The following is a 13,816-nucleotide window of genomic DNA, read 5'->3' on the forward strand; positions in this document are numbered from 1 at the left end:
ATCTACTAAAATGAAACACCCAGGAAAACTGCGTTCAGATATATACAGAAAATAATATAAGGATTTATTATTTATAAGTAAAGACAGTGAAAAAGCCCGCGCCGGTAATACTAATAAATCGAATAAGCCTAAATTGGGATCCCAGACACAACAGATATCAAACACGATACGAGGGAGGTGAATACGAAAATAACACGTCTTTTTGGTTTATGCACAGTGTATTCGCGGGTACGGCCTTATCTCGTCCTTGTCGTCTTGGTGACCGCCGTCCAACACCCGGCTCCTTTCGGCCCCCATGTACCCACGAGGCCTCGCTCCAAGTTCCACAAGCCCCGATCGCACACCACGAGGTCCCTCGCTCCAAGTTCCACAAGGCCTCGCTCCAAGCACCACGCGTCCGACGCAGGCCAGCGGCTCCACACGAGGTCGATCTCCACAAGGTCCGTGCACCAAAGGTTCAACGTAAGCTGCACAAAGCAAGCGAACTCCACTTGACTCGACTCTCTTTTGGGAGTGCTGGCAGCCAAGTGCCAACTGTTCGGTGCCAACTGCCAACTCCGACGAACTGCTCCGAACTGCTCACGAACTGTTGCGAACTGCCGTGTGCTCTGTGTGCCAACTGTTCAACGAACTCTCCACCAAGTCCTTGAAATGGCGTCCGACCGTCGCTAATATCTCTGGCCGATGACGTCACATTGGCGCACTCCTCAGCCAATAATAGCCTCCCAACTCGCCGGCTCGCCCAGGTCACGCCCTCTGCGGCATCGCTCCACTCTTGACATCTCCCGTCCCCGACCCCGCGGTCCTTGTGTTATAACACGTGCCAGGCGAGGTTTGTAGGCCTTGGAGGTGTAAACGGTGGCGGCCAATTGTGGCGGTGTTTTTGGCCTGGTTTCCTGTCCATTTATTCCGAAGTCATTGTCAGGGAAAGGAATTATTTAATGTTGCGCTAAGGACCTAACTAATGTTTATGTGGTTTGCAGTGCCATAATGGACAAAGGTTTGACTACTAGGTGAGACTCACAGGGGCGTTACCTTTAATCCCTCACTATTTAACACTCGAACCTCCAGGTAGGTCCACAATCATACATCTTCCCCCGACAAACGCCTAAACATCAAGAACTTATTACATGTAGAGTCCCTGTCACGACAGCCGAATACCTACCTATTCAGATCTACCTAGCTCTAGATGTTGCTCTACCAAATTCATAACAATACATTTTGTTGTCATCTGATCTAAATTAATATAGTGTATTGGTATATACAATAAAATGACTCCATAGTTATGATGCGAAGGATAAAATAGACACGTCTCAATAAAACATACTGTGTCTTGACCAACATGTACAGTATACAAAAATAGCCCCATGCAGGACTGATGGCTATTTCCCCATAGTTTCTGAGAATATTTTAAAAATAATTTACCCGAATTTGAGGCGAAATCCCCCTTTTATGCCTTTCAGGTTGTGAAGAAAATATGTTTAAGTGAATATGAGAGATTATGGGAGGGAGCCAGTGGACCCCTTTCTAGGTGAGATACGGCCATGGGAAGCACAACTTAAGGTTACGCATGGTCACAATGCTTAATGGCGAGTTTGTTCTGGATCTGTGTGACAGTTTCCAAGAAGATTTTTGAATGAAATACCAATATTTGGGGCAATCCCCCTCCCACCCCTTCCACCCACTTTCATAGGCAGTGCATCCGGATGGAGAGCACAACCACACGAGACCTTGCTGTCCTGATGCATCGTCCCCAATTTGATCCATATTGGTCAGGTAGTTTGTGAGAAGATGTTTTTGTCAAATGTTAAAGGACATACAAACGAAGCTATTTATACAAAGACAATGAGACCCACTCTGAGGTTATTTCAGAGAAATAACCTAAAAATAAATAAATAAGCTAGAGCAAATCCGGTCTTGAGCAACATTTCATCGACAATTTTGAGTATTGTCCTTAGAGTCTTGCGTACACAGCTCCTGCTGAAACATGAAGTTGGAGCTGCAATCTGCCACATCGAAAAACCTTTACTAGCTAATACTTCTGATTTATAGACGCTTGTCATGTGAATTTTCCTTCCCATGAGCCAGAGGATTCATCACACATTTACCACACTATAATGACAGCACAGCTCAATGCAAGCTCCAACTGCGATTGCTACAGATTCCAGAAGCTGAACTTGTCTCTCAGAAGTTCTCAGAGCCAGTGCTCCAACTGTCCCTTACTCAAGCTTCAGAACAGGCACGGGCAATGGTTGAACACCCAGAGCAGCGTGGACAGACTGAGCAGTGATTAAATGATAATAAGGAGGAGCAGAGGAGCAGAGGAGGGGGATATAACAAAGGAGGTGAGTGAAAGAAACACTGGATCTGTGGGACAAGTGGCTGCAATGCTAAATAATACTTCCTTCATCAACATTTGACATGTGTGTGCATTCACAAAATACACCATGTAAAAAAAGATGTGACATTAATAGTATGTAACAGGAGCATAGACACAAGGAAAGCTTGTGTCGGGTGGGGAGGGAATGGGGGATGGGGTCTTTCCATGCAAGTTTCACTATTATGATCACAAGGCACAGGAAGATGCGTTTGCCAGAGAGATAGAGATGTAAACCTTAGATTACAAGACTTCCCATTTGTGGGGAACAGATCACAGCAAACAGCATATCTACAAAATGTTGGTTGAGTAATACATCTTTTCGTGAACGAGGAAGAAGTGTTTGTCACTACATCTAGACTTGCAGAATGGCAGACCAAAATTTTGTTTAGAGTAAGGAAAAGGTTTTTTTAAACTAGTAACAAGCCAAGTGGCAGTTATGAGTAATGTTCGGCTGCGTGAACGCTACGATGTGATGCTGCCAACATGACTGCCATCACAGCACAACTCAAGGGAAGATACAGTGCATTCAGAAAGTATTCAGACCCTTATCACTTTTTTCACATTTTGTTATGTGCAGCCTTATGCTGAAATCGTTTAAATTCATTTTTTCCCTCATCAATCTATACTCAATACCCCATAATGACAAAGAGAAAACAGGATTTTAGAAAGATTTGCAAATTTATTAAAAATAAAAAACTGAAATATCACATCGACACAAGTATTCATACCCTTTGCTATGACACTTGAAATTTAGCTCAGGTGCCTCCCATTTCTCTTGATCATCTTTGAGATGTTTCTACACCTTGATTGGAGTCCACCTGTGGTAAATTCAATTGATTGGACATGATTTGGAAAGGCACACACCTGTCTATATAAGGTCTCACAGCTGACAATGCATATCAGAGCAAAAACCAAACCATGAGGTCGAAGGAACTGCCTGCAGAGCTCAGAGACAGGATTGTGTCGAGGCACAGATCTGGGGAAGCCTACAAAAAAAATCTCTCCTGCATTGAAGGTTTCCAAGAGCACAGTGGCCTCCATAATTCTTAAATGGAGGAAGTTTGGAACAACCAGGACTCTTCCGAGAGCTGGCCGCCCGGCCAAACTGAGGAATCGGGGGAGAAGGGCCTTGGTAAGAGAGGTGACCAAGAACTCGATGGTCACTCTGGCTGAGCTCCAGAGATCCTGTGTGGAGATGGGAGAACTTCTAGAAGGACAACCATCACTGCAACACTCCACCGATCTGGGCTTTATGGCAGAGTGGCCAGACGGAAGCCTCTCCTCAGTGAAAGACACATGAAAGCCTGCTTGGAGTTTGCAAAAAAGCACCTAAAGGACTCTCAGACTGTGAGAAACAAGATTCTGTGGACTGATGAAACCAAGATTGAACTGTTTGGCCTAAATTCTAAGCGTCATGTCTGGAGGAAACCAGGCACCGCTCATCACCTGCCCAATACCATCCCAACGGTGAAGCATGGTGGTGGCAGCATCATGCTGTGGGGGTGTTTTTCAGCAGCAGGGACTGGGGGACTGGTCAGGGTTGGGGGGACTGGTCAGGGTTGAGGGAACAATGAACGGAGCAAAGTACAGAGATATCCTTAATGAAAACGTGAAACAGAGTGCTCAGGACCTCAGACTGGGCCGAAGGTTCACCTTCCAACAGGACAATGACCCTAAGCACACAGCCAAGACAACGCAGGAGTGGCTTAGGGACAACTCTGTGAAGGTCCTTGAGTGGCCCAGCCAGAGCCCTGACTTGAACCCAATCGAACATCTCTGGAGAGACCTGAAAATGGCTGTCCACCGACGGTCCCCATCCATCCTGAGAGCTTGAGAGGATCTGCAGAGAAGAATGGCAGAAAATCCCCAAATCCAGGCATGCAAAGCTTGTCACGTCATACCCAAGAAGACTCGAGGCTGTAATCGCTGCCAAAGGTGCTTCAACTAAGTACTGAGTTAAGGGTCTGAATACTGATGTCAATGTGATATTTCAGTTTTTTCTTTTTAATAAATTTGCAAAACTTTCTAAAATCCTGTTTTCTCTTTGTCATTATGGGGTATTGAGTGTAGATTGATGAGGGATAAAAATGAATTTAAACGATTTCAGCATAAGGCTGCAACATAACAAAATGTGAAAAAAGTTAAGGGATCTGAATACTTTCTGAATGCACTGCATACTGAGTGATCTATAAGTAAGTCCCTATTTTAAATATAGAAATACTGAGTTGTTATTTTAGGTAGAGCATTAATGTTTGTTTGTTGATTTAATTTGAAAGCTTGTTTATTGCCATTATTATGCTATATTTTTCTTTGTTTTCACATTTTTTCATTATGGCTGAGATTAACTGTTGTTCAAAAAAGCATGAATTGCTGCACTTAATTGTATGAGGTTTGGCAGTCTCCAATTGCAGTTCAAAGATGGTGGTGGCAAGAAATGTGAAGACAGGAAATATTTTTTTCTCTAAAGACAGGAAGACAGGAAACAAAACAAACATTGTTTTTCTAAAAAAACATTTATTGCCATTTTTATTTGTGAAAAACAAATTTAAACATAAGCTCCTGCTTTCTTGAGCCCTGGTGTTGGCTTAGCGGTTAGGGTGCTGGCTTGGGATCCTAGGATCCTGGGTTTGAATCCCGGTCGATCGTTGAATTAACGCCAGAGGGGTTGACTCAGCCAGTCATCCTTCCGAGGTCGGCAAATTGAGTACAAGCTTGCTGGGATGAATGATCACGGTGTGTACCCCGATTTAGAATAGGTACACCGTATCCCTGCGCATCGTAAGAGGCGACCAAGGGTTGGCGTCAGGAAGGGCATCCGGCCATAAAAACATTGCCTCAAACAGGGAACCATGAGCTCATGGGGCCCGCAAGGCTAACCCCCACTCTAGCGGGGAAAATGGCCTTAAAACGATCATTCGTTTCTCCTGCTTTCTTGGCAATTTTTTTCAATCGGTCGACATTTTACACTGATAGCCTCAGAAGCTCCTCTGGCAAATAGGCAAACATTGCAAATAGAACGATATAATTCGCCAAAATCGGTGGGTTTGCTGGCATACGCGTTTCTTTCACCTAACCCAATAAAAAAAATGACACGGGGTGAAATCAGGACACTCCTGGAAGGCCACTATCGGTCCTCTTTTACCGATCCATCTGTGTGGAAGCGGGTATCCAACTAAGTACCAATTACAATTGAGAAGTGCCGAGGGATGCCATCTTGCATAGAAATGGTTTCATCTGCGTTTTCCCATTGTGGAATTTTTGGAAGAAAGTTTTTTTTTTTTTTTAAGTATTTTCAAGTATATCTGACCATTTATTGTATCACAGAGGATGTCAGGCCCAATGGACTGGGTTGAAGTCTTTCTGCACCAAACAAGTAGTTTTGACCGACTGGCTGCATTCTGCTATCGTTCCCAGATCATGTCCTGATCAGTAATGGCAGTTAGGCCTGTTGACAAAACCACCAACATGGAAAACCAGCCTCATCAGACCAGATAATGTGTAACTCACTTGGACTATCATCAATCCACTGAAGGAAATGTTCACAAGATTCCATTCTATTGTCACAATGGTCTGGAAACAACTCTGAAACATAATGAGATTTGTATGGTTTCCATCCTAAGTCATTGTTCACAATTGCCTCAATTGTACGATAACTTATTCCATTCTCTCTCCCCGCTTGTCTGATCGACTTATTTTGGCGCCTTGTGAACATGTCTCGTACCCGGTTAATGCTTTTCTATTTCAGGTGATCCCACTGTGGTACGTCTTCCTGATCTTCATGTATATTTGACTGAACGAGTTGTTATAAACTTTTGGTGGAAGTTTTTTTAATCGTTTTTGGATCCAAAGTGTCATGTCATCCCATTTCTTGCCACCACAATATTTGAACTGCAATTACAGACTGCCAAACCTCATACCATACAGCAATTCGTGATCTTTGAGCAACTGTTAATCTCTCAACCATAATGGATCAATCTGCAAGTAGAAAAAACAAAACATTAATGACAATAAACAAGCTTTCAAACCTAAAAAAAAAAAAAAATGCTCTATCCCATACAACACACAACTAAACAACAACATGCATTTTAAGGCCATTTTCCCTGCTAGAGCGGGGGGTAGCCTTGCGGTCCCCATGACAATCTTCTCCATTTTGCCCTATTTTCTGCATCTCTCCTTGTTAACCCCCTTGCCCGCATTTCTTCTTCCACCATCTTTAGCGAAGTCTTTCTCGGTCTTCCCCGTCCTCTACTTCCTTCTACATTCATTTCCATCACTTCTCAACCAGTCACTTTCATTCTTCCTCAACACATGACCAAACCATCTCAACCTGTTCCTCTTCACAGCATCAATCACAGGCTCTATTCCCATCATCTTTCGCAATTCATCATTTGTCTTCCTCTCTCTCAACGATACTCCGCACATCCACCGAACGATTCGCATTTCCACCCTTTCCAGCCTACGTTGCTGCTCTACATTCATTACCCATGTCTCGCTCCCATAAATCATAACACTTCTCACACATGCAGCATACACCTTTCCCTTCAGCTTCAACGACACTCCCCTCCTCATCAGCATGCCACTCAGTTCCCGAAACTTCTTTCATGCACATCTCACTCGAGCAACCATTGCCGAGTCTGATCCACCTTCTCCATTCAGCATGTCTCCGAGGTAGCATAATGTTTTCACACCTTCCAGCTTCACGCCGTCTCCAAGATCTAACTCAACATTTCTTCCATCTGCAGCTATCTCTGTGCACACCTTACATTTGAATGTAGCTGCCACACTGGTTAATGAACCTCTCAGACCACTGCATTTTTGATGAACCCACTCAGCACACATTGTGCATTGAATGGAGTTCACTCCAACACCCTTCCTGCACACAGCACATGCCCACTTGCCAGTTCTTTCCACCTCACCACAGGCTTTACCACTTTCCATCACCTTCGTCTTTCCGATATTCACCTTCAGACCGTTTGTCTCCATACATTCCTTCCACTTGTTCATCTTTTCCTTCAGTCCATCCATACTTTCCGCAATCAACACCAGATCATCTGCATACAACAACTCCCACGGCAAACCGTCCTTTACGTTCTGAGCCAGCACCTCCATCACAGCTACAAATAGTAGTGGACTTAGTACCGACCCCAGATGCACTCCCACCTTCACCTCAAACTCACCACTGTTCCCGTCCTTCGTCCTTACAGCTGTGCGCGCTCTTTTGTACATTGCCATCACTACTCTGATCAACCATTCCTCCACTCCTAACTTCCTCAATGCCCATGTCAATGCTTCGCGTGGAACCCTATCGAATGCTTTCTCCAGATCAACAAACCCAAGAAACAACTTCTTCCTCTTCTCCATGTACTTCTCCTGCAACTGCCTCACAATAAAGAGTGCGTCTGTCGTTCCTCTTCCTGGCATAAATCCAAACTGCATTTCGTGGATTTTCACCTTCTTCCTTATCCTCCTCTCCAACACCCTTTCCAATACCTTCATTCCATGCTCCAATAACTTTATCGCTCGGTACGAGCCACACTCCAGAGGGTCACCTTTCCCCTTGTATAGAGGGACGAGGGTACTCAGTTCCCAATCCACTGGAATGCAGCCTTCTTTCACCACCAGATTGCAGATCTGTCATTCTCTTCACACCCCAACTTCCTGCTGCCTTCAACATATCTCCCACAACTCCCGTCGGCCCTCCAGCTTTTCTACTCTTCATTGCTTTTATCGCTTCCTCAACTTCCTTCTCAGTTATCTTCTCTGCCGGTCCTAAAACTGGGTTACTCTCGATGTTGCCATCCCATTCATTCTCTGTATTCAACAGCATTCCCATATATCTTTTCCATCTTCCTTTAATTCCATCTGGGTCCACAACGATTTGTCCCACTTCATCCTTCAAGCAACTCACCCCCATCACATCACACCTCTCTTTCGCTATCTGCTTTGCAATCCTGAATACCGCTCTCTGACCCTCTCCGAATTCTAGCGTTCTCCGAACATTTTCCTACATGCCTCCTGAGCCATTGCTACCTCTTTCTTTGCAGCCTTCTTGGCTGCCTCATAACTTTCATGCTCTGCTTTTTCTGCTCCCGTACCCTTCGCCTTCTGCCACTCCTTGAACTTCTTCCTCTTCTCGTCAATCCTCTTTCCAACTTCATCATCCCACCACCATGTTTCTGAGAGCCTCGGTGGTCCTTTTGTCCATCCACATACCTCACCAACGGCTCCCAACAGACTATCTTTCATTGACATCCAACCACTTTCAAGCTCAACCACATCATCCTCTACCCTACTCAGCCTCTCTTTTAATGCCTCCCTTACTGTCACCTCTTTCAACCTCCACACCTTCATTCTCGGTTAGTACTTCACCCGCCGAGCTCTCCTCGCACCTTTCACCCTTATGTCGCAGGCAACCAAGTGATGCTGTGAAACAGTCTCCTCCCCGGGATCACCTTTGTGTCCCGGAGGTGCCCCCTATCTCGCCTACGCATCATCAGGTAGTCAACGGTTGTCGTCGACCCACCTGACGTGTATGTAACAAGCTTATTATCCTCTTTCTGGAACTGAGTATTACAAATCAACAATTCAGCTCCATCAGCAAACTCAAAAATCCTTTCACCTTCTCTATTTCTCACACCATATCCGTAACCCCCATGAACTCCCTCAAAACCGTCCATACTCCTTCCCACATGTCCATTTAGGTCTCCTCCTACCACAACAACTTCCTCATCTTTCACGTTTTCCATCAGTTTCTCTATCGCACACCAGAACGTGTCCTTCTCTTCATCGCTCCGACCAACCTGCGGAGCATATCCCGAGATGACGTTCACCAAGAGCTTTCCAATCATCATTTTCACCATCATCAACCTATCACTCACTCTAGTCACACTCACCACACTGTCTACAAACTCCTCAGAAAAAACATGACACCAACACCATTCACACCCTCCGGGCACCCTTGCCACACAAACTTGTATTTCTGTCCCTGCCTACCCTTCACCATTCTCACACCACTTCCCTTCCATCTCGTCTCTTGCACACAACACATGTCCACTCTTCTTCTGATCAATACTTCCACCACTTCTCCTGATCTCCCTGTCGTTGTCCCTACATTCCATGTCCCAAACCTCAGAAACCGAACTCCACTTCGGGCTGTACCCTGCCCATATGTAGTTGTAATTGTCATGGTTCTCTTTTTTTTTGAGGCAATGTTTTTATGGCCGGATGCCCTTCCTGATGCCAACCCTCTTCGTCGCCTCTTACGACACGCATGGATACGGTGTACCGATTCTAAACAAGGGTACACACCGGGAAATGCTCTATCCCATAACAACATATTTCTCTGTGTTAAATAGGAACTCAATTATCGATCACCCTGTACATATGATGTCAGGGTGCACATCATGGAGCAATAACTAAAGCACATAACTTATGAAGTTGACTGAGCAGGGTTCCGACTGGCCTCCTGCATGATTCAGGTGAGCAGAAATGTTAAGTGCAAAGTGCCAGCACAGTGTGATATTGCTACAGTTTTGGCTTGAGTAGTTAAAATTTGAGTGTGGGCATAGACTTCAAATGTTAAGTGCAAAGTGCCAGCACAGTGTGATATTGCTACAGTTTTGGCTTAAGTAGTTAAAATTTGTGTGGGCATAGACTGATGTACTTTTCTTCAAAGGGAGTTGAATGCACTTACATATTGCTCTTGTTGGTCACAAAGTCAAATTTTAAGTCATTTTAAACACTTTTTTTTTTCTTTTTTTTTGTATACTGAATCGAGGCTCGTGAAAGAGCTAACATTTATTTCACAAACAAATCAACCAGACAAACAAAATATACAAAAGGAAGCCAAGATGGGGAGAGAAGGGGAAGCACACAACCACAACATTTGAGAGCAGGGAGAAGTGTGGGAGGGAGAGGGCTTGGGGGCAGGAGGCGTGGGAAGGGGAGGGGGGGGGGGGGGAGAGAGGTATAAAACACATGGGGACCGAAATTAGCGGGGGTAGAAAAGATCAAGGTTTTGGTTTTTTTTTGTATACTGAATCGAGGCTCGTGAAAGAGCTAACATTTATTTCACAAACAAATCAACCAGACAAACAAAATATACAAAAGAGGGAGCGGAAGCCAAGATGGGGAGAGAAGGGGAAGCACACAACCACAACATTTGAGAGCAGGGAGAAGTGTGGGAGGGAGAGGGCTTGGGGGCAGGAGGCGTGGGAAGGGGAGGGGGGGGGGGGGGAGAGGAGTTCCTCCTTGCCCTCGTGCCCTCTCCCTCCTTCCTGGTATTATTGTGGAATAAAGAACTTAGTGAGCAAATAGCAATTGACAATCATTGCAAAGTGTTGCTCACCAAGAACATCTCAAATAGAAAACATAAATACAAATAATTGCTCCTCGACTTGACCAGTTATATTGAATCCACTGCAAGATGAAGGTCTCCATCAGCATGATCCATTATGTTTAGCACAATTTGAGGCAATTCTACTCCAGTAAATTTTCTAAATTCAATTTCTCTATCTGATCTTTAATCTCACCTCTGCTTCTTCCTGAAACTTTTCTAGGTTGCCAATTTGCAATACTTGTTGTGTACTGGTTGTCTGTCTTCTTGCTAAGTGTCCAGCCAAATTCCACTTCAGTTATTTGATTGTGACATTTAAATGTCATTGACATTTCTCATATTGGCATTGAATAGATTAAATCACCCATATGATGATTCATATTGAAGGATTTAGTCCTCTGGTTCTCTATACCATTATGATTTCAAAATGCACCTGCTTATGAGCATGGCCATACGAGTTGATGTGGTTGTCAAACTCCTTGTGCTTGTAATACTGTTTATCACAGAGCTCGCAGTAGAAGTTTGCTTTCAGGTCTTCCAGAGCCTTCGCTATGGCTGCTTCTTTTTCTGCAAAGTCCTGTTTGAGACACAAAGGACAGGTGTGACGACATGATTTTCTGTCCATTAGAAAACATATTATGCATAAATGATCATCATTTCGTTTTACTTGCGTTCTCACATGCATAATTTTAAAACACTAAAAACACAAGTGTAATTATTAAATAAATAAATCAAACAAGGGAATACGGCAGTCAATAAATGGAACGTGAAATTAAAATTACACTGGATGAAGAAAAAGCGAAATATTGCAAAGGCTTACATCTTAGAACAACAACACAACGACTACTTGGCTTCTGTGTCGAAGGAAAACTGAACTGCAAAAGTTCTTGCTTTAGTGATTAAAAAGTCGAAAGGGATATACGTAGTGTGTTCAAAAAGTATTCGACCTTTATTTTTCGTGCGTAAAAAAAAAGAAGCTAGGGAGGCGTTGATTGGTGCACGTATGTAGGCGATCCTAATGCGCATGCGTGAATTTTTTCCCACCTGCAGAAGCTGTCATTCGACGGCAGACCGCCGATGAGTGAGGACATGTAGGTGAGCGCCGTCGGATTTTCGTTTTTGACAAAATGACGGAAAAACTTGAACAACGCTACTGCATCAAATTTTGTGTTTCATCAAACTTGCATCAAAACTGCAACTTGGTTTCTGGGTCGTACCCATAAACCCAGGACTCATCGCCAGTGATCACTGTGTTGAGGAAGCTGGGATCGCTGTTCACAGTCTCCAGCATGTCCTGTGCGATCTCCAAACGGAGTTGCTTCTGCTCAATCGTTAGCAGCTTTGGTACGAACTTCGCTGAGATTCTCCTGAAGCCCAAATCCTCCTTCATAATGGAATGAACGGTGTTGAATCTTGCGAATCGTTTCCACTTGGGAATCACCAAGCTTTACACAAAATTTGATGCAGTAGCGTTGTTCAGGTTTTTCCGTCATTTTGTCAAAAACGAAAATCCGACGGCGCTCACTTACATGTCCTCACTCATCGGCGGTCTGCCGTCGAATGACAGCTTCTGCAGGTGGGAAAAAATTCACGCGTGCGCATGAGGATCGCCTACATACGTGCACCAATCAACGCCTCCCTAGCTTCTTTTTTTTTACGCACGAAAAATAAAGGTCGGATACTTTTTGAACACAGTAGTATAAACGATTTCACCCAACTCTAGCAGTCAGAAAACCAAGTCTATGCTTTGTACTTTGCAGAATAATTGGTCAGTGCTCATAAATATGATTAATAATCACATCTTGTGAGAATACTTCTTTCATGGCCTCTTGCAGTTCTGCAATTCCACCAAAAATGTCACATGGAGGAATGAACAAGAACCTAGCCAAACCAATCGCCACAGCAAAAGGAAACCAGGCATCCAACCCTTGGTTACTGCAATGGCGAGACCATTGATGGCAATATAGGATGAATGGGAGTACTTCTCTGGGCCAACTGGTAAAAACCAACCTATCACCTTTGTATTTATTTCAGTGTATTGTGAAGGTGTGTCCTCATATTCTGCAGTAGTCAAATGGGCAGCCTATTCTAAGTGTGAATGTGAGTCATGTGATTTTTTGTTGTGTTTACGAGTGAACTACTGTGTTCAAAAAGTATCCGACCTTTATTTTTCGTGTGTGAAAAAAAGAAGCTAGGGAGGCGTTGATTGGTGCACGTATGTAGGCGATCCTAATGCGCACGCGTGAATTTTTTCCCACCTGCAGAAGCTGTCATTCGACGGCAGACCGCCGATGAGTGAGGACATGTAAGTGAGTGCCGTCGGAGTTTCGTTTTTGACAAAATGACGGAAAAACTTGAACAACGCTACTGCATCAAATTTTGGGTAAAGCTTGGCGATTCCCAAGTGGAAACGATCCGCAAGATTCAACACCATTCATTCCATTATGAAGGAGGATTTGGGCTTCAGGAGAATCTCAGCGAAGTTCGTACCGAAGCTGCTAGCGATTGAGCAGAAGCAACTCCGTTTGGAGATCGCACAGGACATGCTGGAGACTGTGAACAGCGATCCCAGCTTCCTCAACACAGTGATCACTGGCGATGAGTCCTGGGTTTATGGGTACGACCCAGAAACCAAGTTGCAGTCATCACAATGGAAGCATCCAACATCCCCGAGGCCAAAAAACACAAAATTTGATGCAGTAGCGTTGTTCTTTCCGTCATTTTGTCAAAAACGAAAATCCGACGGCGCTCACTTACATGTCCTCACTCATCGGCGGTCTGCCGTCGAATGACAGCTTCTGCAGGTGGGAAAAAATTCACGCGTGCGCATTAGGATCGCCTACATACGTGCACCAATCAACGCCTCCCTAGCTTCTTTTATTTTACGCACGAAAAATAAAGGTCGGATACTTTTTGAACACACTACGTATAGTATTGTCCTTAATGTGTCGAGTGCACTTGTCCTGTACTCTCGGGAAAATACTCACAGCAGCCTGTGCACCGTTTTGAATGGTTATTTAGTATTTAGTAACTATTGCTCTGGGTTATGTGACATGATAGTTCTGTAACCGAACCGACTTCCTGAACTCGAAGAGTTGCCG

At 44.3% G+C, this 13,816-nt stretch overlaps 1 protein-coding gene across 3 annotated transcripts in view; it reads right to left on the bottom strand.

The window, feature by feature from the left end:
* The window catches only part of LOC137410873 (G patch domain-containing protein 8), a 198,729-nt gene that overhangs the window by 17,404 nt on the left and 167,509 nt on the right, over window positions 1–13,816 (bottom strand). For all 3 annotated transcript variants that reach the window (XM_068096322.2, XM_068096330.2, XM_068096341.2), the window contains one exon: window positions 11,149–11,292. In XM_068096322.2, the coding sequence (XP_067952423.2) occupies window positions 11,149–11,292 (144 nt within the window). The remainder of the gene's footprint in view (window positions 1–11,148; window positions 11,293–13,816) is intronic.

The sequence above is a fragment of the Myxine glutinosa genome, chromosome 1 (assembly GCF_964187855.1).
Source record: "Myxine glutinosa chromosome 1, kmMyxGlut1.1, whole genome shotgun sequence".
In the NCBI taxonomy this organism is placed as follows: domain Eukaryota; kingdom Metazoa; phylum Chordata; class Myxini; order Myxiniformes; family Myxinidae; genus Myxine; species Myxine glutinosa.